The sequence below is a fragment of the Syngnathoides biaculeatus genome, chromosome 2, assembly GCF_019802595.1.
Source record: "Syngnathoides biaculeatus isolate LvHL_M chromosome 2, ASM1980259v1, whole genome shotgun sequence".
NCBI classification, from domain to species: domain Eukaryota; kingdom Metazoa; phylum Chordata; class Actinopteri; order Syngnathiformes; family Syngnathidae; genus Syngnathoides; species Syngnathoides biaculeatus.
Window position 1 is genome coordinate 13,870,318 of NC_084641.1, and position 24,695 is coordinate 13,895,012.

The following is a 24,695-nucleotide window of genomic DNA, read 5'->3' on the forward strand; positions in this document are numbered from 1 at the left end:
GTGCATTTTTGGGGTATAAGTATACAGTAGCTAGCTAGCAAACTGCATGTTGTAGTTGCACTGGATAACCTCTGATATGAATGAAGGACATCTGTAGTGGATCAGTCATAAATAGACAATCATTGTAGAAAGCCATTAATTGAAAGTGTTATTGTTCTTACTATTATTGTTATAAAAGCGTCCCATTGAATACCAAATACTGTCACTATTAGGGTCATGGGAGGAGGCACGGATGATTGTGGATGGGTAGGGGTAGATACACGAGGTCCTCAGACTTATTTAAGTCATTCCTGATTATTATCGCCAGCTCATACTGTATTTAATTTATTTAGATTTTTGTCAGGTTTGGAAAGAGCAGTGACAATCCTCTCTCATTGAGTCTGGTTTCAAGAGAATGCAAGAAGCCACTTTCAATGGTGACAAATTAAGTTACCTGTGTTCATTCTCACAAGGGTACAGGCAGGCCCGTTAAAAAAAAAAAAAAAAAAAATATATATATATATATATATATATATATACCAGTTGCACATGTCAATAAAATTTGAAAACCTTGGTCTCACCCATCTCCACTCAATTTTCGGCAGTGACAAAAATAGAGCCCTATGCGACCACATTTGAGTGGGGGGAAGCTGTCCTGCCGAGTGCAGCTGGAGGCGTCTACGATCTGTCCTGCTCCTGCCATTCCTCAGCTTGGAGCAGCTGTAATATCTCGAGGGATATATGCAGTGTAACGTATCATCAATCAGTGTTTGATAAATTGCAAAATCTCATTGTGTCTATGCCTGTCTTGCTCATTACTGTGTGCTTTGCTTCATTTCTCATATCCTCATCCATCTCTCAGTGCAACTCTCAATTGCATGGTCACACAAACCCCATTCCAATTACTTCATTTTATGTGCTGTAGGTGCAATGTGTGGAGTATTTATTTAAAAATGCTTGTGATGGTCAATAATATACATGCTTAAACCTTTTTTTGTTTTTATGTTCATTTAATTGTAGATTTATTCATTCATTCATCTTCCACACCACTTTTGCTCACAAGTGTCTGCTGCCTCTATTCATCCATCCATCCATCCATCCATCCATCCATCCATCCATCCATCCATCCATCCATCCATCCATTTTACTGAGCTGCTTATCATTACAAGGTTTGCAGGAGTGCCGGTACTATACCAACTTTCTTAGGGTAGGAGGTGGGGTACACTCTGAACTGGTCGCCAGCCAATCACAGGGCAGATATAAACAAGCAACCATAAACACTCACATTCAAACCTACGGACAATTTAGAATCCTGAAATAACCTACCATGCATGTTCTCAGGATGCGGAAGGAAAACAGAGTACCAGGAGAAAAAACATGCGAACTCCACACAGGCAGGGCTGGGATTTGAACCCGGGTTCACAGAACTGTGAGGCAGATGTGCTAACCAGTAAATTGTATTTTTGAGGGAAACTGGGGGGGCTTTCCTCTGCCTTGAAAAATGATCAAGTCTCTTCACAACAGATCTGTCCATTTTTTCCCCCTTGGTACTATCCAAGTCACTTGACTCAAAATTTTTAAGATAAAATGTAATATCTCAGTTTTTGTTTTTTTGAATGTTCACATCTATGTGCAAGTGACTGTTTATCGATATCATTGGCCTTACACTGACCGAAAAAATTAGTGATACCCAGAAGTAGACGAAACTGTCCATCTCAGGTCGGTGCATCTCAGGGGGCTGTCCCAGGTGACTTGATGCGAAAGGCAGACTACACCCTGAATTGCTCACCAGCCAATCACGGGGCCCGCATTGATTATTTCCTCTGTCTTTTAAAAAGACAGCCAGTAGTTTACCCTCATACATGGTCTATGTAGTTGTAGCGCCTCTCTAGAATAACATACTTCGATGAGGTAGCCACTTGAGTTCTTTTCTTACTCCAAAGTAGGAAACTAATAAATTAACCCAATGCTAATTACTCTAAATGTCGATGACAACCTTAGTCTTGTGCATTTACTTCTCTATCAAAAAGTCTCTGAAATAATATTTCCCCTTATGAGTTAATATTATCCCAATTTAAATAATCAAGCTACCAAATGAACTCACCATTATTTTAACTGTCTTGTAGATAGTCAAATAATAAACCTAGTTATGTAACAAAAAGTGTGAACATTTAATAACAAAATAAAGGATGGAAAATCAAACACGTACACACAACAGTCAAATAAACAAAGTCAATATAACAGGTACACAATGCGCATTTGTTAAGCTAAGGGCCCAAACAAATATGAATATAGCCGGCAAGCAAACGAAATTCAAACCCCAATGTCACGGTGGTGCTTCCCAAGGCAGGAGTGAAGAAGGGTGAAGGTGGTTTTCCTCTGTCCGGCGTCCTCACGGTCCTCGTCCTTTCTTCCTTGAAGTCCAAACATAGGCCTCGCTAGCCGTGTTAGCTCGATACTAGTGCCGTTGTCCTCTCCCTTGTGGTCCAACACACAGGCCTTGCTAGCTAGCGTTAGCTGGTTGCTAGTGCCCAAGCCAAGTCCCATGCATGCACTTAGCCCCTGTGGTAGCGGCTAACTCCACCACATTACATAGTGATTTGAGTAGTCCACTCAAACGACACACTATCCCAGTTGAACTTTCAACAGTCCTTGTCGAACACATTGATCAACTTTTGATAAATGTCCACTGTTCACTTTCTTTGTCCTTTCCGTTGTCCTCCCACAACCACTCGTACCTTGCACTCCGTCTAGCCTTTTTTCTCTCTCTTCTTTTCCTGCATCTCTTCAACACGTCACTTCCTGTCCTTCTTAAACAATGGTTACAACAATAAAATGACAAACAAAAGTACACATTTAAATAAAACCCTCCAAAAGAAAATGCAGTCACCACACACAGTTTAACAGATATTCCACCACATTGCATAAAGAAAACCTATAACCTAATTGCTATTTTATTATACTGAAATTTTACCTGTACCAACTTTTAACCGGGTTACATAGTCACTATGCATTGGATATACTGCAGGCTGTTGTAGAGGGTAGAGTTTAGTCAACATGTCTAACGTCAAAGCCCATTCTTTGACTCGAACTATGGCCGCCCGCAATTTCACAGGAGAATTGCGGCATGAAAAGACTCCTACTCATCGCGCCATAAAAACACCACTACTCATCATGCATTGACATTAAACACCACAGACGATACTTTTTTCTCTCTACAGAATTCCCAGCTGCATTGGAGTAAAAAAAAAAAAAATGTACCTTAGCCTGAGAATCCCGACAATGAACACAATAGCTGTTTATTTTTCAGTGGAAAATGCTGATTGGATTGACTGTAACTTTAAGCGTGCAAAAAAAGACCCTGATCGCAATTCTGCAAAATCTGCCATCAGCTGTTTTGCCGCAGGGTGACCTCCCTTTGAAGGCAACGGTACACATAACCAAAAAAGAATGTGTGAGGAGTACCCCATGGCCTGTAAAGGGATGTTAGCACCTTACGTTGATTTCCATTGAAATTCAAGGCACTGCATGTGAAGACTCATGGACACAGCAAGAGCTGGTGAATTATGCTGGAATATGATTGACATTTTTCAATTTGATACTGCAAGATGAGTTTGATGTGTTATGCATTAATTAAGTGGAGGATATAGAGGGCTGGAGGATTAGCATAGTATAGGAAACATTCTGCTGAGGTCCGTTGCGGAGATAGCACCGTGGCGTGTCAATTCATTGTCATTTTTTATTAATGTCAAATGTCATTGACTTTGATCAAGACTGAGAACTTTACCCTCGCTCTCCTCTCATTCTATTTATATGTTTTCTTGGCAATGATGTCTTCCTCTCTTTTTTTGCGACAGCTCGCTTACGTTCCACATCACCATTCTCTCTACTTTCATAGCTGCTCTGAATCAAACATTTCATTGGCCGTCGTGTCACGTGGAAGGAGTTACGACGCAGCTAATTGGTTTGGGAATTGGCCGCATTGTGAGATTTCCTACGATAAAGATGAGAAAATCGGCCAGAAAATGGTGATAGCAAGACTACCAAGAAGGTGCACTGGTTAAATTAGATTTTTGCTTAAAATATCTGTTCTGAACAGTCGCGTTATGGATACATTATTAGTCGGTGTCGGTTTGACTGTTAGTGACATTGGTAACATTTTTAGCTTGAAGAAAAAAATGACACACTTTCTTCTCTGATTATGAGTGTTGCACATTTAAAATGTTTCTTTCCCAATATGCATTAAGAGTTGCTTGTATTTCAGAACAATAGATCATTGCATCATGTTGCTGAATGCTCAATTAATTACAATACCCAAGAAGGGTTATGTCAGGAAGGGCATCCGGCGTAAAAACTGTGCCAAACAAACATGAGCGTTCATCTGAGATGATACGCTGTGGCGACCCCTGACGGGACAAGCAGAAAGAAACTCACTTACTCATGTAATACTCTTAATAATTGATACAGCATATGAGTGTACCTAGATTTCTTTCACTTCACTTGATTAATAAAGTATAAAGCCGACGGTTACAATTTATTTCCAGGTATGTTTTGTTGTCTTGTACGTTGCCCCTGACTGCAACCAGTGGTCACTGCATCTCTTCCACCTTGCTAATGAGTCCCCGTGTGCCCCACTAATGTTGATTTTTCATCCCCCTCATTTGGAGTTCTCGGTTGATTTCGAAACAAGTGGTAAATGACACCCCCACAGGGTATTAATCAAGACCAACTCGCTTACAAAGATTGATCACTTGCATTCCTTTAAAATCCATCGGTGAATGCTGTATCACAGACAGCAGTAATTAAGTACAAGTACGTGACCTGCCTGACACAATTGCTAATAATAGTAACTTCCTATATTTTTTTTCAATAAGATTGACTTTTATAGTTCAGGTATCAGTCATTCAAAGTATGTCTTCCCAACATTTTGTCACAAACCAGTAGCTCGCCTTTCTTGTGTCGGGCCAAGTTAGGTTGTGCTACCCCTTAAAATTTGGGGGCATTATTAAAATACACAGTTTCCTTAAAGAGTCGATGTCACATGTAATAGATGCTTTCTTAAATAGATGAAGTGCCTCCCGCAAATTTTTGTCCTCTACTGTCAAGGAAAAAACAAATCACCAAAATGCGTAGACAGTCGCTCAGATAAACTGTAGAAATTCCCGATGCGAAGTTCCATTTGCGATATTAATGATCTTGCATAATGCCCAGATGTCGTCTTTTATGACAATTAGCGTCTTAATAGACTCTTGCATCCGCAGCGTTGTGTGCGTTTGTTTATGGGGTGTGAGTCCAAAGGACACAAATTTAGTGGTCACCCTTCCTTCCTTCTTTCTTCTTTTTTCATTTCTGTAGCTTTCTCTATTCATTCATTCATCTTCTATACTGCTTATCCTCATTATGGTCCATAATAGTTGTTTTTGTTTTAAAGTTCAATTCAATTTGTCATATATTTGTCATATACTAATATTTTTTTTCGAGAAAAATAATCCAGCAAACATCTATTCCATTGCCAAGGACATTTTCATCATTTTCTATTAATGAATAGATCATACAAGAACTACAGAACTGATTAACCAAAAAAACTTCAATTTATCAGTGAATAACAAGAGAGACCTTTCAATGCTGTACTACTAATTTACATTCTAGTTTCCATCTTTTAATTCACTAGAGGTCAAAGTCTGAAATATTGATAGATGTCTGTAGCTCCAGTTTAATTAATAGTGAATCTTTGAGATGAGAAGAATTTGTTGTGCGAGGCCAGGTTTGATGCATTGAGTGATGTAAGCCATCAAAGATCATTTGTACTAGCCACGGGCTCCTTCAACTAAGATTAACCTCATAGCATTTAAACAAATGAAAAAATAAAATCACATCAGATGATTTCAATGCAAGGCCTCAGAGTTTTGTTGTCACAAAGGTCCTTAATGAATTTAGCATTCTTGAGGCTGACTTCATAGGTGGATCTCTATTATTATTGGCCATTTCCATATGTACCTCGCGTTGCTCTTGGGGTTATTTTGCTTCAATATGAAACTTTTTCATTTGTAATTAAGTAAAGCCTCAGTGTGATGACTGTCTTCGAAAATACCTTTTTCTAGGTTTAAAACGTGCACAGCTGGCCAACGAATGTGCCAACTGTGCAGGCCTGGACTGCTAACAGCTGCATGGCATCCTCAAACAGTTTTGCGTTAGCTTCCAAATGGCACAATTTGAATTAGAATGACAAGCTCACACGTTTCAGCCCATTGTCTCTAATGCAACTACAGTATTTCTTCTAATTTGTACGCCAGATCCATCCATGTTTTGGATGCCGTTGGGGCAGTTTAGAGGAAGTCAGTCAGTCACAGGCACACAACAAATATCATGGTTACTATTTTTTTTCATACAAACATTTCTATATTTAAAATATTTCTATTTAAGTGGTACATGTGCGACCTATGTATATATGTTTCCATTAAAGTCTCACCTACAGTACAATGCTAGTATAGTGCCATAAAATTAGAATCCAACATCAGTTTTACTGAGATTCATTCCATAGATTTTGCCACTTTTGATCCCAATTAGAAATGGACATATTATCAGATTAATTGATGGCCAAAATTTCTTACGAGAATCAATGTGATTAAAAAATTTGAAGCGTAATATCGTGCACTCCATGGCTGCGCCCAGCAGAAGTTCCGATCATAAAAAAATTCAACTAGTAGATTGCGATATCAAATGTTGTTTGCCCATTTTAATACTGATGATTACAGAGAAAATACATAACATTAATTTCTCTGTTGTGTACATGAGAAGCAATGTGTACCATGTACAGCTTTGCAGTTTAGATTGATCAAATTTGTAGGCGTCTAGAGCAGATTTCGGAGGACCAAACACAGAAAAGAAAGCTCTTCTCTGTCATTTCCAAAATAGTGCTTCGGTGTTCAGAATTAAATGAGGAAAAACAAGCAAGCCTAGGTGCGTATCCATTTATTTGAGTCAGCCTTCAACAACATCCTGGAACTGGGACTGGGACTCTCACATTATTTTTCAATACTCCATCACAAGCACTCGAGCATTGCTGATACGTCAGAGGTTATTGACAGGGCAGCATGTGAGCAATTATTGTCTTGATAAGCTGATATTGTTCATGTCCTCCGGACCAACCCCTGCCGTGAATCGTGAAAGAACATGACGCCTAATTATAAAATGTTTAGAATTGCTTATCTCAACCAGACAAATGCCACATACTGTTGTCTCAACACATTCTGAAAACATTTCAAACTCATCTGATGCCACACGTTACCGTAAATATATATATATAATTTTTTTGAAAACGTGCACTGAAAGTACACATGCACGTACACGTGCACATGTGACAATGACACTCTTATGTTAAAGTTTTGCAGTAATAAAGTTGAGTTGAGTAACTCGGGCTAATACCCCTGGCAAAATTTAGCTCATTGTCAAAAATCTAACAACAAACACAAATTGATGAGTTTTGAAGAAAATAGCTTGGGATAGAACTGAACAAATACTGCAGGGGAATTTGTGAATACTGCGTTACAATATAATGTACCTGCTTGTTAGCTGGCCTACGAACAAAAGGTAGTTTGTAGTCTTTAATTTTCCACCTCATAAGCATATTTGCTAAAATTAGCTGAATGTTCTATAATGTTTGTGTTTACATTATATGTCATAAATGCTCATTCTTGAAGAAAATTGGTTTGGAACAGCTGCATCAAGCAGTCAGCTTCGCCCCCCCTCCAGCCCTTAAACTGCATCTCTCAATCCTTGTCACTGAGATGACAGCTGCTGAATACTGAGCAGAGGAGACAAGAGCTGGCCTCAACATGAAACACACAATTATGCTCCCCCTCTTTCTTTTTAACACGCTCACCCACAGACATGCACGCACACACACACACACACACACACACACACACACACGCAGACACACTCACGCACGCACACACTTTTGAAATTAAAACAAAAGCATGCAATAATACACACCTGCACAGGGGTTTTATTTAGCAGAACATTAACCTCAGATGTGCAACCGCACACTCCGTTTTCTTCAGGAAAAAAACGATGCATCTGTAAGTACTCGTGGCCAACAGCCAATGGATGACTTTGACATATATTTAAGGACTGATTGAAATGCCAGTCGCAAACTGCATTTGTGGTTTTGCTCAGCAGTCTTTTGGACTCGTCGTTTGTTGTTCCGGAAACGTTTATGTCCTGCTGTGACATTTGCAATTTGCAATTAGATTTTTTTTCACCTATTTCAGGCTGCCTAACCCTTTGAACATGCACAAATAGATGCTAAGTTTACAAGACAAATATCTAAGAAAAATGTGTTTTCTCGTGCTGATAAAAAGATCTTTTTTAAATTATTCCTATTGACAGAGAGCTTCAAAAGCTGAAAATCGACCACCTGTCTCCCGATCTTACCCTAAAAATTTTCAAGCCATCCATTTTGTATACTGCTTATCCTATTGAGAATTATACAGGTTTTAATATTTACTCTACATGTAGTGGGATTCAGAATTCTGGGAGTCATGTGTCTGCTAGTCACATGAAACAAATCCAATTACAGTTGTTGTGTGTTTTGCGCCAGAGAGAGAGAAAGCTCATGCATATGCCCTTAGTTAACAAAGATGAGGTTTTTAAAAACATATATATATATATATTTAAGATGGGAACGATCATACAAGTGTTTTGAAAAATGTACACACTGACATGATTGTTTGATTTCCAAATGAGTTTGATGAAGAAACTACTGTTAATTTATATGGGATGGGAGTCCTGCATTTGGGTCCGCCCCCACACCACTGGCCCGTGATAGGATACCTCCAGGTAGTCAATATTGTGAGTGATAATCAAACTTATTACCTATATTGAGTACTTCACTACAAAGAGCCTGTGAATATTCCCATTTATCCAGGTCATTGCATACACTACTAACTATTTGCTTTCAGTTTTATTAACATTAAACTGTACAACACTTTTAGTGTATTTGAAATGCTCATCAATAATGTCACAATGGTCAACTCATCTTAAAAGCTAGCCTGTATGCGTTCTTTTGTTCATGTTTATTGTGGAGTTAAAATATTCCGTTTAAATTGCAGTCGTAGATGTTGGGATTGATCCCAAAATTCTGTCATCGCGGTTTTTCCGTGGTGACTTTGGGAAGACAAGGTGAGGAGAATGTCAGCAAAGGCTACGCTGAGACTTGAGAAATGTGTCGTGTAAAGGAAAATTTTCACTTAACACCAATCATTAAAATAACTTCTAAAAAACTATTTGTGCAATGACATCTATTTCTATTATAAAACAAAATTTGATATTAAAACTAAAGCTATCATCGTCAAGAGTTACTAGGTAGGGGGAATTTTTATTGTGACATACACCATCCTAATAATAACAATAATAATAATAATAATATAGAAAACTAAAAACGCACGTACTAACGTACAGCCTAATCTGATTGTTCACATGACTGACAATAAACACAGCAGAAAATAATGTCTTTCATTTCATTTAACTGCATGGACACTAATATTAGTTCCCTTTTAACTGGTCAACCAAGTTTAGAACCAAGTTGCGGGACTTGCACAGAAGAATAAACTTCTCTTTGTATTGTTGCCAGGCAGCAAATACCTTCACTGTGTGTATCCAGCTTTCATGTTTTTGCTTGGCAACAAAATTCAGCTGCACTTTGTTCAAGGGACAAAACAAACAATCATTGTTTTATTAGCTACTGTATAGTACATAAATGAACACGGTGCACATTTATTCCATGATTTTAAAGCAGAGTCGGTCTCTCGTCTTAGGTGTAAAAGGTCTGCAGCCTATAGATTTGATCCTTGACTGCAGCACATTGAAGATGAGCCACTGACTCCATTCACATGCTAATCTTAACCCCACCGCTGCCTCACTCTCTAATTACCACTCCTGTGCCACCCGGCACTGATTCACTCCACTGACCAGCCCACCCATTCAAGACCTTCGGATCGAGCACTGGCATACAATATGCATCCCATATCACCTCAAACACATGGATTGGAGCTTAGATCATAAATGAACCTCAAGCCGTTGGAGGCTTAATCAGTGTTTGCTGCATTTTTATGATTTGTGGGTGATTTTAAGAAGGAATTGTTGTCTGTTGTGAAAACAATGGATGACCACAGTTAACTTCATCTTTTTCTTTTTTTAGAACCTGTTCAGCTGCATGGCCTTGCAGAATAATGAATCTGGATGTCTTTTGTGCTGGAACATATTTATTGTGCAATCATTCTGATGTTTATTTGAAAATCCAGCTAGACAGAAAAGGGGTTTCGGGGACAGAAAGATTGAGTGGACAAGGAAGCTAGGGGTAGGAACCACAGCAGAACAAAAATTAGTCAAGATATTTGACAACAAGTATCGTTAGAACAGTAAAATTATGTTCTTTTTTTGCGGATGGGAGGGGCTGGGGGGCCATTCAATAACTAATCAAGAAAACAAGATGACAGAGGACAGAAAAGGCCAGGACAGAAACATCAGGAACAGAGCTCCTGTAGGCTAAATGGAGGCAGCTGGGCGGAACCAAGGCAATGTATAAACTTCACAGGAGCCACAGTATCTCCATTTTTCCTAAATGCAGTGGAATGTGCAGTTTGGCCGTTTTTGTCAAGGCTTTTCTCACGATTGATCACAGTTCTTGTGATGAAGCAGCTGAGTCTCGGAGGCTCAAAGGTGCGTTACCTTTCGGTCTACCATTTACCACGGATATCGGAACGTTTCCTCCCGGCCTGTCACGTTCTCATGTGGATATTTGTTACATTCTGTCACAGATTTTAATGGATGAAATGCGGGACGAGAGAGACAGTCCCGTGACCCTCGTGAGGATGACCGGCTAAGAAAATGAATGGATATATAAAAAAAAAACATTAAAAAAAGGCCAGAATTGAACCCATGGTTTCAGAATCATGAGGCATATGTTCTGCCTGAAAACATTCATTGTTTCTTCAAAACTGCAAAATAAAATGAAAAAATTCCAACTATTAATACAAAATACAACTCTTCCTGCAAAACCAAACTATTGCCATAAAGTCGGCCCCAAGTCACTCAAAATGAAACTGTTCAGTCATAACACACAACATGGAAAAAAGAAAAAATTAATTCTCAGATCATAAAGCTGTAGAAATAATCTTTTATTCTCACAAAAAGAATGCATTTGGCAAAACCAAAAAATCCAGTTTAGCAATTGCAACAAAAAAATGCACTCACAAAAAAGGTACTAGGCCTACAAGTGAAATGGAATATTGATGTATTGAAGCACTTTTTTTGTCTACAGCGCTGTGTAGAGTCATCCTGCAATCAATTGTTGTAATGAAAAAAAAATATCCATGTCTTTGAATCTTCAGACGCTGGTGAACAGGATGAATGTGCTTTGGTCGGGCCGCACTCACTGCAATCCCGTTTCCCTCATTGTCCAACTGTGCACAAGAACGTGGTCTCCAAAAGTCTACCTGCATTTCATCCATAATCCGGAATTGTTCTTTGTTTTTTACCGTACATCCTTTTGTCCTCTTCTTCGACCACCTCTTACCCTGCATAAGAACATCAACACTGCACCTGTTTCTCTGATTGTCTCCATCCATCGCAAATCTTTAACAGCCAGGGCTCACTGAACTGGCTTCTATTGTTTCCTTTCTACGGATAGAACGATCATTCATTGTATCGACTGTATTGATTTTTATAGCTACGATCCAACAGTTAGTCTCACAGTGAAAACTATCTCAATTACTACATCAATACAAGGAAACACGCCTGTAATTAATTTTACTCTACTCTAGTTAGCAGTCAGTGGTTATCACAGTGCTACTTTCTTCTTAGGCTCTTTTCTTCCGTCTCCCATATTCTACACCCCAAATAGTCACTCCTTTCCGGAGTGCCCCAAGTGGCTGGACGAGACATCATATTATCTGTGTGTATACCTGCCCGTGTGTTGTTGTCGGAGCACTTTAATTAACATTTTATTTTTACATTTATGTCTCAAGATACTAGACAATACTGTAAATGAAATGCATTGTGGGACTTAAAGATCAGTTTACATAAATTTATTTCGGTTGAGCATGAAACTAGGTAAATTCCTGTATTTAAAAAAAAAAAACTGATGGTTTTTGGTTTCAGTATTGATTGTTTCTAGAATTCTTCCATTTTTGTTTTAAGTTTAATGAATTATTCAATTTCCAACAGTAAGCTGTCAATGAGAATGTGTAAGTTGTTGTTATATTTAATTGTTTAGCAACCCAAATGGTAAAAAAAATACATAAAACTGCGTGTACAGTATGGCCACAACATCCGCTGCCCCACAAAGGACACCAACCCCTGCATCCCAACTTCCTCTAAAATCAATGAAGATGTTTTTTTTTCCCCTTTGGGGTATAAGTCACAACAAGACTTCCTCATTCCTCTTTCGACGACTTGACTTCAACCATTGTTTTTTCTACCTTTCTCAATATTACAACACGATAACATATGCTGTCTATTGAGACCTGTTAACAGCAATACCGTTCTGCACATGTGCATGGCAACATTTTCATCAACACTTGTATATCATATATAAATATATAGCATAGTTGGTGGGAAAAAAAATGATATCAATGAGATGGTAGGCCATGATGATCAATTCTAGACATGGAATATGATAACATATTAATTAAACTGCAGCAATTAAACCACTCAAGTGTCACTTTGTATGTGTCTGTGTACAGTAGAAGGAATGTGATGTATCAATAACATCATTATGTTCATTTAGTGAATGAAGTGTATGTCTGTGTGTGTGTCGAAAGCTCTGGTATTCATTTTATGGAATTACACCACAGTTGCTTGCTTGCTACTCTGGCTGCTTCAGTGCAATTCTTATCATATGTAGAATACTTGGCTAAAAAAAAAAAAGCATTTCTGTGGAATAAGAAGGCACAGTTGTTCCAGCTGAGAATGTGTAAGAAAAATTGACTTATGGTAAATTGGAAGTAGTCTGACTGGGTGTAGCTGTTGACAGTAACTATGACACACTTGCAAGCTTATTATATGAACATAAAAGCAAGTGAATCATGCAAGTCAAATGATGGAAGAGGGAATATAATAAGTCTTGACATTAGCCCAATTTTCACATTAGTTTTGTCTGTAGCAGCAAGCGTACTTGAATGTTACCATACACCCTCAAAATACTGGATGAGAAATTGTACTCATTGTTTTTGCCCAGTAACAAAACATGCTAATTCCATGCGAGTTCTCAGAATCGAGCTATTGCAAGCAGTATTACTCAGGATCCAAAATGAAACTTGATGCACAACATTTCACCCACTGACTGCATTTCTGTTTTAGGTTTGGCAACCATCCTCTGTGGACAAGGACATGTTTGTTTTGATCATTTGTTCATTTTTTTTTAAAACACACTTTTTGGGACTTTGGATGCGGAATTTTTTCTTTAGGTGACAAAAAAAAAATCACTCATAATAGCAGAATCAAACATACACTCTACGCATATTGAACATGCGAACTTAGACACGAAATCAATTTCTGCATGATGACAACAATATACAGTATTTCTCATGTACATTTAAAGGAGTAATAAAACAATGCTATATGGCAATTTTTTTCTTAAAAGTGCACAAAATTGACTGCCATTGGTGTCAATATATTTCATATTTTTAAGTAGTGAGGCAAACAAGACTTTCCAGGTCGGAAAGAGAGAAAGCATTCAGGCTTTTTCAGTACACGTACACAATACCAGTACATTTCATGTTTCTATCAGTATGTACAGACAGGTAACACAATCAACGAACATCTTTCCACAAAGCTCACCAAAACCGTTAAGTTATACGTTCAAATTGACACAATTTCTAATCATTATTGATGGCCTAGACTTTACACTTTAAGAACTACAGTATATTAATCAAACAGTTCAGTGGCAAATGTACCAGTCGTCACATTCAATTATCCCAAGTTGTTGGCACTTCGTTTGTTAAAACAAAGTCAAATTGATGGTCTTTTACTCTTCTTCTCTTAACTACTTGTACAGCCACACGACAGTAGCATGTCCCACGTTTGGATAACTTGCTGTGAAACTATATTTTGACCCTGATCTGTTTATTGGTCAATCAAATCAATTCCTTTGACCACTGAGGGGAAAACACACATTGAGGAGGAAGACGCATGCAACGCTATGAAGTGTCAATTTTATCACTCTCCCCACACTTTGTCAGCCTTTGCTATGTTTCATTTCAAACACAAATCACCAGAACCCACTGGCCATATCTTAACACGACAGCTATGGGTGACGCTTCTGACTTCCCTGAGCTCACATGAGTAGGTCACTCCCCCCCCCCCCTCTGACTCGCTGTGCAATTGGTACAGTCCATTTAAAAAAGGTGCCTGTCATCTCTCAACGCTGCGTGTCCTTGCAAACGTCAGCTGAGGGGAGGGGGGGGGAGCAGCACGTTTCACACAGTGATAGTGCAGCGCAGTTCGACGTTCACACACGCGCACACGTGCTTGCAGAAGTCACAGAAACACACACAGTCCGTCCAGCAGATTCAAATTTCCCGAGAGCTGGACGACTTTCTGCAAAACAAAAGGAAGAAACTGCTTTCAGGATTTCACTTGACATTCTCATCAAAGAGCAAAAGAGGGGTTTATTTGTGGACACCTTGCCTCCTCTGGAAATGCACAACTTGTCAGCATGACACCTTTTCCGGATTTCCCTCTGCGTAGGCAAAAATCCTGAAAATGATGGATGACAACAAGCAGCTGGCTCAGCGCATAGACGGGGCTATTCAGTCGGCCAGCCAGGAGGTGACCAACTTGCGCTCGGAATTGAGCGCCACCAGCCGAAGACTGACCGAGCTGGGGGCTGCCGAGCCTTCGGGCAGCATGCTGGAGAGCCTGCAGCGCAACTACAACGGTAAGATCGCAAGTGGACGCGAAGGGCAGCGCCGGTGCGGCTGCGAACGCGGAGCACGTGCTGCTTGCTGCTAACTGTGCCAATGAGTGTGAGTGATTTGGACAAAAGACGCGTGGAGTGTTTCTGTTGCTCGTGCCCATTCTCAACCCCTGCCTCCCTCCTCATGTTGAATAATTAACCTTGTGAACCTGAAAGAGGGAGTCGTGCTGCACTTTGGTCAGGCCAGAGTGGGTAAAGTTACAGCATCTTTTTTCCCCTCTCTCTCTCTCTCCCTCGCTCCCTCCACACCCCCACCCCAGTCCATTCATTTTGCAATATAGTGACCAATGGATCTTTTTTTTTTCTTTTTTTTGCGGGTGGGTGGGTGGAGGGGCTTCGAGTTGCCGTGGGTTATTGTTACTGAGAGCTCTTGCATAGGTGGCCAGTCCGTAGAATGTCATCCAAGGGTGTGTGTGCTGTTTACGCTTTCCTACCTTCATCTCCCCAGTGACTTAAGTAGCTGACAGATGTGTGTATTTACACATGGCTGCTGGTGACATAAGCATACATGGCTGACCAAACCCTTTCCAATCCTGGCACACGCCTACTTCCACACTCGCTGTTTCCATAGCAGTCAGCTGCTCCAGCCAGCCAGCTGTCTGTCTGCAGTATGTTGCCTTCCAAGCAACATATTTTAGACACCTCTGAGGTCAAGCTACAGTCCTGCCATAAAGACCTGCATGACTTCCTCTTTTCACATCCACAAGGAAGACCTCAGGCAGTACTCCCTGCACTCGTACTGAAAGTCATGTAGTCCTTGTTGACCTCTGTTATAAGGAAATGGCGAACATTGGCCATGACCCAGCTGCTGACTTTCAAATTGCTCTGCTGGAAACTTTTGGAACACTTAAAATTACATAACAATCACTGTCCTAAAAGCAACACTTAAAAATGCTTTAAGTGATTTTAGTGGTTTACCGTGTAAAAAATGACACATATCTGAATATTGTTTTTGCAGACCTCAAGCGGTTTACAGTCAGAGCAATCCACTTCGAGAGTCAATGTGCCTCCCATCGGTCCGAGCAACGCCATTTAATCCATATCTTCCATTTTGCTAGCCAAGCTTTGACGTGTGTATCAGTGCATCAGCGACAGTGATGCGTTGTTTACAACACAAAATGTGATTAAAAAGCACAACTTTTTTTTTCTCAACTAATCACTTGAAACTCCCGCCCCAAATGTTTTTCCTTACCTTGGTTTCCATGTACACGTTGGCGCTTCTGCTGTTACCATAGCAGTGAGCATTGTCCAAAGTGAGTGAGTGACGACAAGCGCTTTTCTGAGAACGCCGATTTCATTGTCTCTCATACGAGTGCTTGGCTGCTTAGATCCAATGATGCCTTCAAGGTTCATGTTCAGTGATGGATTTGAGTGATTTTGCTTAGCACTAATAAGACTCTCATCCTTTGTATCAAAAAAGTCTTTCAGAAGCAGATGTGTGTGCGTAGACCTTGGGGCTGTAACTAAGTGCTTCATAGTTCCCAGTATGGACATAATTTAGAAATGTGCCTGCTTTTATTTGACCCCCTTACCTTTCTCAAGCATGTTTATTTTTGCTTCATGCTCACCTCGCACTATCTGTTCTTTCTCCCTGGAGCTGTCCTTTACCACCTGAGGTGTATGTGAGTAATGGCTGGGTCTTGGTGGATTCGGTAATTTATCATCAGTTGCTACATTTGAAAAGGAAATGTGCGCTAAGGGTCACCAGTTCATTGCACAGCCGGCACAGGGCAAATCCTGAGGGAAGAGCAGTTGCTGGTGCTACCTGGCAGCACAACAACAGAAGCGGCAGCCTCCTCGTGAGAAGGATAACTTGCTTCAATTACATTGCTTGTATCTAGAGCTTACTAGTGTCCCACTCAATCCAAAATAGCAATATCATGATCTGTTGAGGTAATGATTGACATGGATCATAAGAAGTGCAAAAATGTACCAGTCCGGTTTTTCTGAGCCAACCTGTTGACTGTAAATTCCGCTCAATACAAAAGCTTTGATATGCTGTAATCATCATAAAACAAGGTTTAAGTCTCCATTTTTATAGCATAGTTGTATGCGACTAAAATCCATTCACCCATTATCCAAGCCGCTTAAGGATCGCGGTAGTGCCGGAGCCCATCTATCCGAGCTAACTTGGGGTGAAAGAACTACTTCCTGAACTAGTCACCTGTCAATCGCAGGGCACATAACGACACCATCAACTGAGCGGGAACCGAGCCCACACTACCCACACCAAAAGTCCGCTGTGGTAAAATTGATTGCAATTTTATACTGAGCCAAGCAACATAAACAGGCTTCCAATTTTGGGGGGCTGTGTGTACTTGTACCAGATTAAAATTTTGTTTGTGGACCAATCTTTTAAATGTACCATGTCATCAAAATTTTGTTAGTTTTATTTTTTTAAATAATCTTTTCTGATTTTTATCAGGTTTTCAAGATAATTAGGGTTGAAAATTCCCCATTTATGCCAATTTTCAAGATGGAGTATTGTGGTTAGTCTTTAATGCCTGCTAGTTGAGTTTCTCAGTTGTATTCAATCTGAAAATAAGATGCACTGATTGGACGACTGATCTCCCCAGCGGAAAGCAGCTTCACCCTCATTGGCTGTTGGCGATATCTCGGCATCTTGAGGCGGCCATGTCGACTCTCATTGTGAAGTAGAGTTCACATCACACATTTGATCTTGTACGCTTTGAACACTGATCCTGTAGAACATATTGCACATATTGTACGTTCTACTTCATTACTTTATTAAACCATGAACAACAGGAGTCCCCCCCCCCCAAAAAAAAATGGCAACTGTCTTCACTTTTAATAATATCCCTTTTAAAAATAATTAAATAACCCATAGTTGATTTATTTTATTTTGAAGATACTGTTTTCAGATTTCAGTTAGTTATCTCGCAATTTGCTATCAAATAATAATAAGAAGATCATGGATTTTTATGGGTTCATTGACATAGAGAGGAAGGAGCAGATGACTAAACTCAAATTATGTGATATCCCATCTGATTGTGTCAATATATTTGTGTGTCTATTTGTAAATCTTTCTGTGAAAGTTGGTATAAAAAGGAGAAAAGTGAAATTAACTTCTGGAATACAGTGAAGAAAATAAGTATTTGAACACCCTGCTATATTCCAAGATCTCCCACTTAGAAATCATAGAGGGATCTGAAAATTTCATCATAGGTGCATGTCCACTGTGAGAGAGATAACCTAAAAAGAAAAATCTAGAAATCACAATGTATGATTTTTTTTTTTTAATGATTTTTTTGTGTGATACAACTGCAAATAAGTAACGCATTATCTGCACTGTAAGGCACACCTAAAAGCCTTTAATTTTCTCAAAAGCTGACCGTGGGCCTTATGATCTGGTGCACCTTATATGTGGATCAATATTGAGCCTTTACTGTAGCTCCATCTAATAGATGCATAACGTAACCCCAGCCTCTACTGTAGCATCTATGCTATGTGCCTTATAATGCAGTGCGCCTTATACTGTGGTGTGCCTTATATATGAAAAAAGGTTTAAAATAGGCCATTCATTAAAGCTGCGCCTTATAGTGCGGAAAATACGGTATTTGAACACTTGTGTATCAGCTACAATTCTGAACCTCAACGACCTGTTAGTTCGCCTTTAAAAGTCCACCTCCACTCCATGTATTATCCTGAATCAGATGCACCTGTATGAGGTTGTTAGATGCATAAAGACACCTGTCCACCCCATACAATCAGTAAGACTCAACCTTGTAACATGGCCAAGACCAAAGATCTGTCCAAAGAAATCAGAGACAAAATTGTACAACACCACACGGCTGGAAAGGGCTACGGAGAGATTGCCAAGCAGCTTGGTGAAAAAAGGTCCACTGTTGGAGCAATCATTAGAAAATGGAAGAAGCTGACTGATGATGAACAATGACCATTTGGATGACAGAGGAGTCATGGGAGAAGGTTTTGTAATCAGATGAGACCAAATTGGAACTTTTTGGTCATAATTCCACTAACCGTGTTTGGAGGAAGATGAATGATAAGTTCTATCCCAAGAACACCATCCCGACTGTGAACCATGGGGTGGAAGCATCATGCTTTGAGGGTTTTTTTTTCTGCAAATGGGACAGGATGACTGCACTGTATTAAGGAGAGGAAGAACCTGGCCATGTATTGTGAGATTATTTGGGAACGACCGCTTTCCCTCAGTCAGCGCATTGAAGATGGCTTGTGGCTTCAACATGACAATGACCTGAAGCACACAGCCAGAAAAACCAAGGAGTGGCTCCGTAAGAAGCATATCAAGGTTCTGGCATGGCCTAGCCACTCTCCAGACCTAAACCCAATAGAAAATCTTTGGAGGGAGCTGAAACTCCGTGTTTCTCAGCGACAGCCCAGAAACCTGTTTGATCTAGAGAAGATCTGTGTGGCTGAGTGGGCCAAAATCCCTCTTGGAGTGTGTGCAAACCTGGTGAACAACTACAGGAAACATTTTACCTTTGTAATTGCAAACGAAGGCTACTGTACCAAATATTAACATTGATTTTCTCAGGTGTTCAAATACTTATTTGCAGCCGTATCACACAAATAAATCATTGAAAAATCATACATTGTGATTTCTGGATTTTTCTTTTTAGGTTATCTCTCTCACAGTGGACATGCACCTATGATGAAAATTTCAGACCCCTCCATGATTTGTAAGTGGGAGAACTTGCAATATAGCAGGGTGTTCAAATACTTATTTTCTTCACTGTATGTTTATTCTGGGACATAATGAAAAGGGTAATATGGGCCACCACATTCGGGGTAAAGGGTTAGGGTCAGATAAAAATAAAACATGAGGTAAATCGAATGCTCAGGACGATGCTCAAATAAACTATATTACTGGTTCCACAGCAGTCTACCCGAGCCAGGTTTCTTTGGTGGCAGACCTTCCTTTGCTGTAAATCTTTCAGAAGTGGTTTCACAGGCCTCTCTATGCCACAATGAGTGTTAGCCACCAGCTAGCGTGCAAGCGAACCGGAGCGCCACTCGTCTGACGGAAAGACAGTGGAATCGTTACCCGTTATTCCGCCTGTGGCTCACCGCTACGTGACAAACATTTGAGCACATACTTTTTGCCAGTTATCTGCCCACAATGCTTTGTTTCCCAACACATTATAGTAGCCTGAATAACGAAATGCATAACACATGCACTTATATCACGACACTAAGCTGTTCTGCAAATTCTGGCATTCAGCGAAAGTGTTTTTGAGCATTAAGAATAGCTAGCTTGCTAAATTGAACCTTCAGCTATAAAAATGTGCCAAATATTTATAATTTACTGTATTTAACTCACAATTGTGCTGGACAACCACTGATGCAAATAAAGGGGTTCAAGTTCTTATTTGGTGGGGGATGGTGCAAGTCATGCCAGAGACACAAGTGCGTCGCTGGCCCGTTTTAGCCACAGACCAAAATATAAGCGAGGAGGAATTGGAACAATGAAAAAGTGTTTTTTTACACTATGTTTCCACAATTGTGTTCTAAATAGTTCTTAGTTTTTGTATTTTTTCCGCAATTATTTTCAGTTTATAACTTTTTCTTCTGGAATATCAAAAAGGAAGAAGGGTTATGCCATCTCTTGAGATTTTGAAAACGTGGCTGAAAGTTTGGGAAAGGCCTCTGCTTATGGAATAACTTTGTCCCAATGCTTTTTCCCCACAGTGTAATTTTTTAAATGCTCAAATAGTTTCCATTAAGATACAGTATTTGCTCCTAAGGGGATGACGCGCACCCCTCCTCCCCCCACCAGTTTAGGTTTGTTAGTTGTTGGTTACCGTCCTGCCAAAATCCCATTCCTCCCGCTCATCTCTTGAGGTGGACAATATCCTAAACTGAGATGAGAATGTTTTGCTTGAACAGGATTTCCCACTGACATTTGATAACATATCATTATTTTTATGCCTTTTTTACACACATGAGGTCTATGTCTAAAGTTGCTGTCACTCACAGAAACATTTGGTGTGCAGTAACCACAGAAATAAATTAAGGGGGGAGGGGGGTTGGGAAACATATTGGGATACTGGAGTCGTGAGTGACACCTGTGTAGCGCCAAGTCTCATGAGTGATTTCTGTTGATGAAAATGGCATTTTAAGTCGAATTTATTGTAGAATTGGAAACGAGACAAAAAAGGAGAGCCTTTCCCAGGTTGCGCATCTATGCCAAGATTAGGAGACATTTATTTAGCAGTTAGTGTCCAGAATCAAAGCATGGAAACAGCAGTTTTCTTGAACTGACTTCATTCAAGACATCTCCTGGTGCAGTTACTTTCCTGATTAATTTTGCTTTCGGAAGGAATTGCTGCCCGCTGGAGATTGCATTGCAAATACAATGACTCATGTCAGCTTAATTAATAAGAGTAACACCTTAACATTTGAGTGCAGGTAGCAATTAGTTGCCCGTAATGTAAGTTGAAGAAAAGTGATTGTACATTACGGAACTGTACCATGTGGTTTATAGCCACTTATTCAGGTATATTGTCCATGTAGAACTCATTGGAGAGAGAGAGAGAGAGAGAGAGAGAGAGAGAGAGAGAGAGGACCTGATCATTTAGATTGACAAGCCATAAAAAAGTGGAACTTAGTCTTAACGACATTTTGGGTGGATATTAACACCACTTTTGGTCCCTGTACAGCAGGGGTCTCGAACTCAGTTGACGTTGGGGCCGCTGGAGCCGGAGTCCGGCTGAGGCTAGGCTACAGCCTCGGCGCATGTGGACTAATGTGGAATTTAAATTAGAAATTAAAAACAATCCTATCTTCCCAAACATATTTTTTTTAAAACACAAAATAAGATGAAGAAGGACGGTGATAATTGCAACTTGTGTGCAAAACCTCCCCCCCCCCAAAAAAAAAAACCTCTCAGTGGCAACACTGCTGTAATTTTCTCTTTGAAAATTGTTTCTGTGCTTGTATCAAGCCCGGTCGATGTCACACGCCTGATAGCCATCTACCCCACCATGATTGGTCGGCACTGTAAAAGTGCCATCCAAATAACACTTGAGGGGTCGCACTACCATTATACTTTCATTTTAAGATGGGGACCACAAAATATAATTTTGTGGGCCACAAATGGCCCATGGGCCGTGAGTTTGAGACACTTGCTGTACAGCATTATCAAAGATGTAATGTGCTGTAATCCACTGGACCTGTAATCAGACCCAGAGTTCTATACTGAAATCTTTTTTACTTTAGTGTACCTGTATTGCATTTGGCTAGGCCAAGTCTGTCTGATATTATGTTTGATATTTTTGATGAGTTAGTTTGAGTAGCACTCCATTATGTAAATTTGCCTTTCCTCAGTATTTGCTTCTTGCAGAGAGATTCTACAAGTGCTCTCATGCAGAAGCAGATCGTCCAGGTAAGTGTGCTGTGGAGCTAGTTACGCCATTCAGTCAGTGGTGGGTACAGTAAGCCAAAAATTCTTCTCAAGTAAATGTTCTCTTAAAGTATTCTACTGAATAATAATGTGGCACACTTGAAAGTCAAAAATGGTTCTCCAAATGTTTACTTGAGTATGACTAAGTATTAAATGTTTTCACAAGTGCTGAATAACTGACAAATTCGTTTTTTATTTTTTAAAAATTAGTGGAAAATATAAAATAGAAACATGAAAATTCATATGTTTCCCAACAATATAGCTTTAACCAAAACAATAATAATTCTATCCATCCATCAATTTTCTGAGCCTTTTATCCTCACAAGGATCACAGGGGGTGCTGGAGCCTATCCCAGCTGTCATTGAGCAGGGGCAGGAGGCGGGGTACACCTTGAACTGGTTGCCAGCCAATCGCAGTGCACATAGAGACAAACAAATAATTTAAATCTTTATTATTAGATTAAGGCAAATTCAGCTTCAATAAGTGGTCTTTCTTTTTATTTAACACTCATGAAACAGCACGAAAAGATCACTAGAGATTGCTTGCATTACATTGCCGCTTTTCTAAATCTAGAACGGCCTCACATTGCACTACCCCGACCTTACTTGGCCTGGCCCAGCCTCTGTTGCATTTCATTTTGCAACAGGCACCAATCAAAAGTGGGAGGGATTGCGATGGGATGAGGAAGAAGGTGACACCATTTTTCTCGTCATGCTTTGCATTTTGCTCTATTTCATCTTCTGCCAGTATGCAAAGCAAGCGCATTTCATACACAACGTAATGCATGTGCTTTACATGATTAAAAGCATTCAAATACAAAAATAAAAACATTTGAAAATAAAGAGTACAATTAAAACAGGTTTTAGTGCAAAAAATATCACAAAAAAATTGAAGTACTCTAAAACGCATGAGAAAAAATGTTTTCAGCCTGGATTTCAGAGCATTCACACTTGATGCTGACGTCACCTCTTTTGGCAACTTATTCTATTTGTCTGCAGCATACTAGCGAAATGATGCTTCACCATATTTGCGATGGACTCTACACTCCACGATTTGACCTGAGTCAGTTGATCTCAGAGCCCTACTGGGTTTGTATTCCATTAGCATTTCTTTCATGTATTCAGAACCTAAATCATTTAGTGATTTGTAGACCAGTAGCAGAACTTTAAAATCTCTTCTAAAACTGACTGCAAGCCAGTGTAAAGACTTTAGAATTGGAGTTACTGTATATGATCTGACCTCTTTGTTTTGGTCAAAATGCGAGCTGCAACATTCTGAACAAGTTGTTGCTGTTTTATGCTCTTTTTGGGGAGCCCAGCCAGAAGACCATTTCAATACTACAGTGTACTTGAGATAAAAGCATGGATGAGCTTCAGCTGGACACATGCAAGCGTGCAATATGGACAAAAATGTCTGCAGCTCTTCAGCAAAATCTGCTCAAAACCTGGTGCACAGGGAGAGACGTGGTCGAAACCGACGAGACAGGACCATCGTTTACAGTTGCTGATTCACCCCAGTTCATGAGCGATTCACAAGTGGATACCCGGTGAGCCTCTATAGGTGTTTGATGCTCTATAGAGCTCGTGCACCTACGTCACCAAAATCACAGGACTGGCCGCCATATTGCTGGTCAAACAAAGAATTGTTCAATGCTAAGTCCATTGAGACGAAACGAAACTGTTTTATAGCACCGTGCCCAGAGTTTTGTCTGATACCGTAAAATATTTAGAAGGTGATAATAAACGAAGGTATGTGGAAAAATTAGAGACACTTGGCAGAGAGGACCCATATTTAATGCGTGTTTAAGTGTTTTCGCCGATAAAAAGGTCGACTGTTAACCTGCTTCCGCCTGTCTTGGACAACTGGATCTACACATGTCTCTGGTGAGTGAATCCTTGAGATTTTACACAGAAGAGTTTGAAACCGTAGAAAAGTCTGGACTCATACAAATACTTCGTTGCTGGATCTGTTCTCAATCAATCCCACATAGTGTTGGAGCCGCTCAGATTTTTTTCAATACAAATATCAATATTTAAATCAATGACCCCTGGTTTTACACAATCTCACATTCATTAACTATGTTTGGGGAGGGGGGAAGGACAGCAAATCGGCTCCTCCGTACACGGAAGCGTATCGCTGCCACACATAAACATCTCTGCGACAAACAGTTTATTTTCTTTTTTTAAATACACATTGTTCGCAAATGAGTCAATTTGGCATTATAGATACTAATTGGTAATTTGAGATTAAGAACAATTCCTACCTGAAATGAAGCGATCGCTACACAGACGTGTGTATTTGGTTGGGCACCAGCCATCACGTTTAATTGC

The 24,695-nt window shown here is 39.9% G+C and overlaps 1 protein-coding gene across 4 annotated transcripts in view; it reads left to right on the forward strand.

The window, feature by feature from the left end:
* The first annotated feature begins 14,573 nt into the window (after positions 1–14,573).
* Positions 14,574–24,695, forward strand: part of kazna (kazrin, periplakin interacting protein a) — a 108,319-nt gene continuing 98,197 nt past the window's right edge. For all 4 annotated transcript variants that reach the window (XM_061834916.1, XM_061834909.1, XM_061834926.1 and 1 more), the window contains exon 1: positions 14,574–14,920. In XM_061834916.1, the coding sequence (XP_061690900.1) occupies positions 14,746–14,920 (175 nt within the window). In that variant the 5' untranslated portion in view covers positions 14,574–14,745. The remainder of the gene's footprint in view (positions 14,921–24,695) is intronic.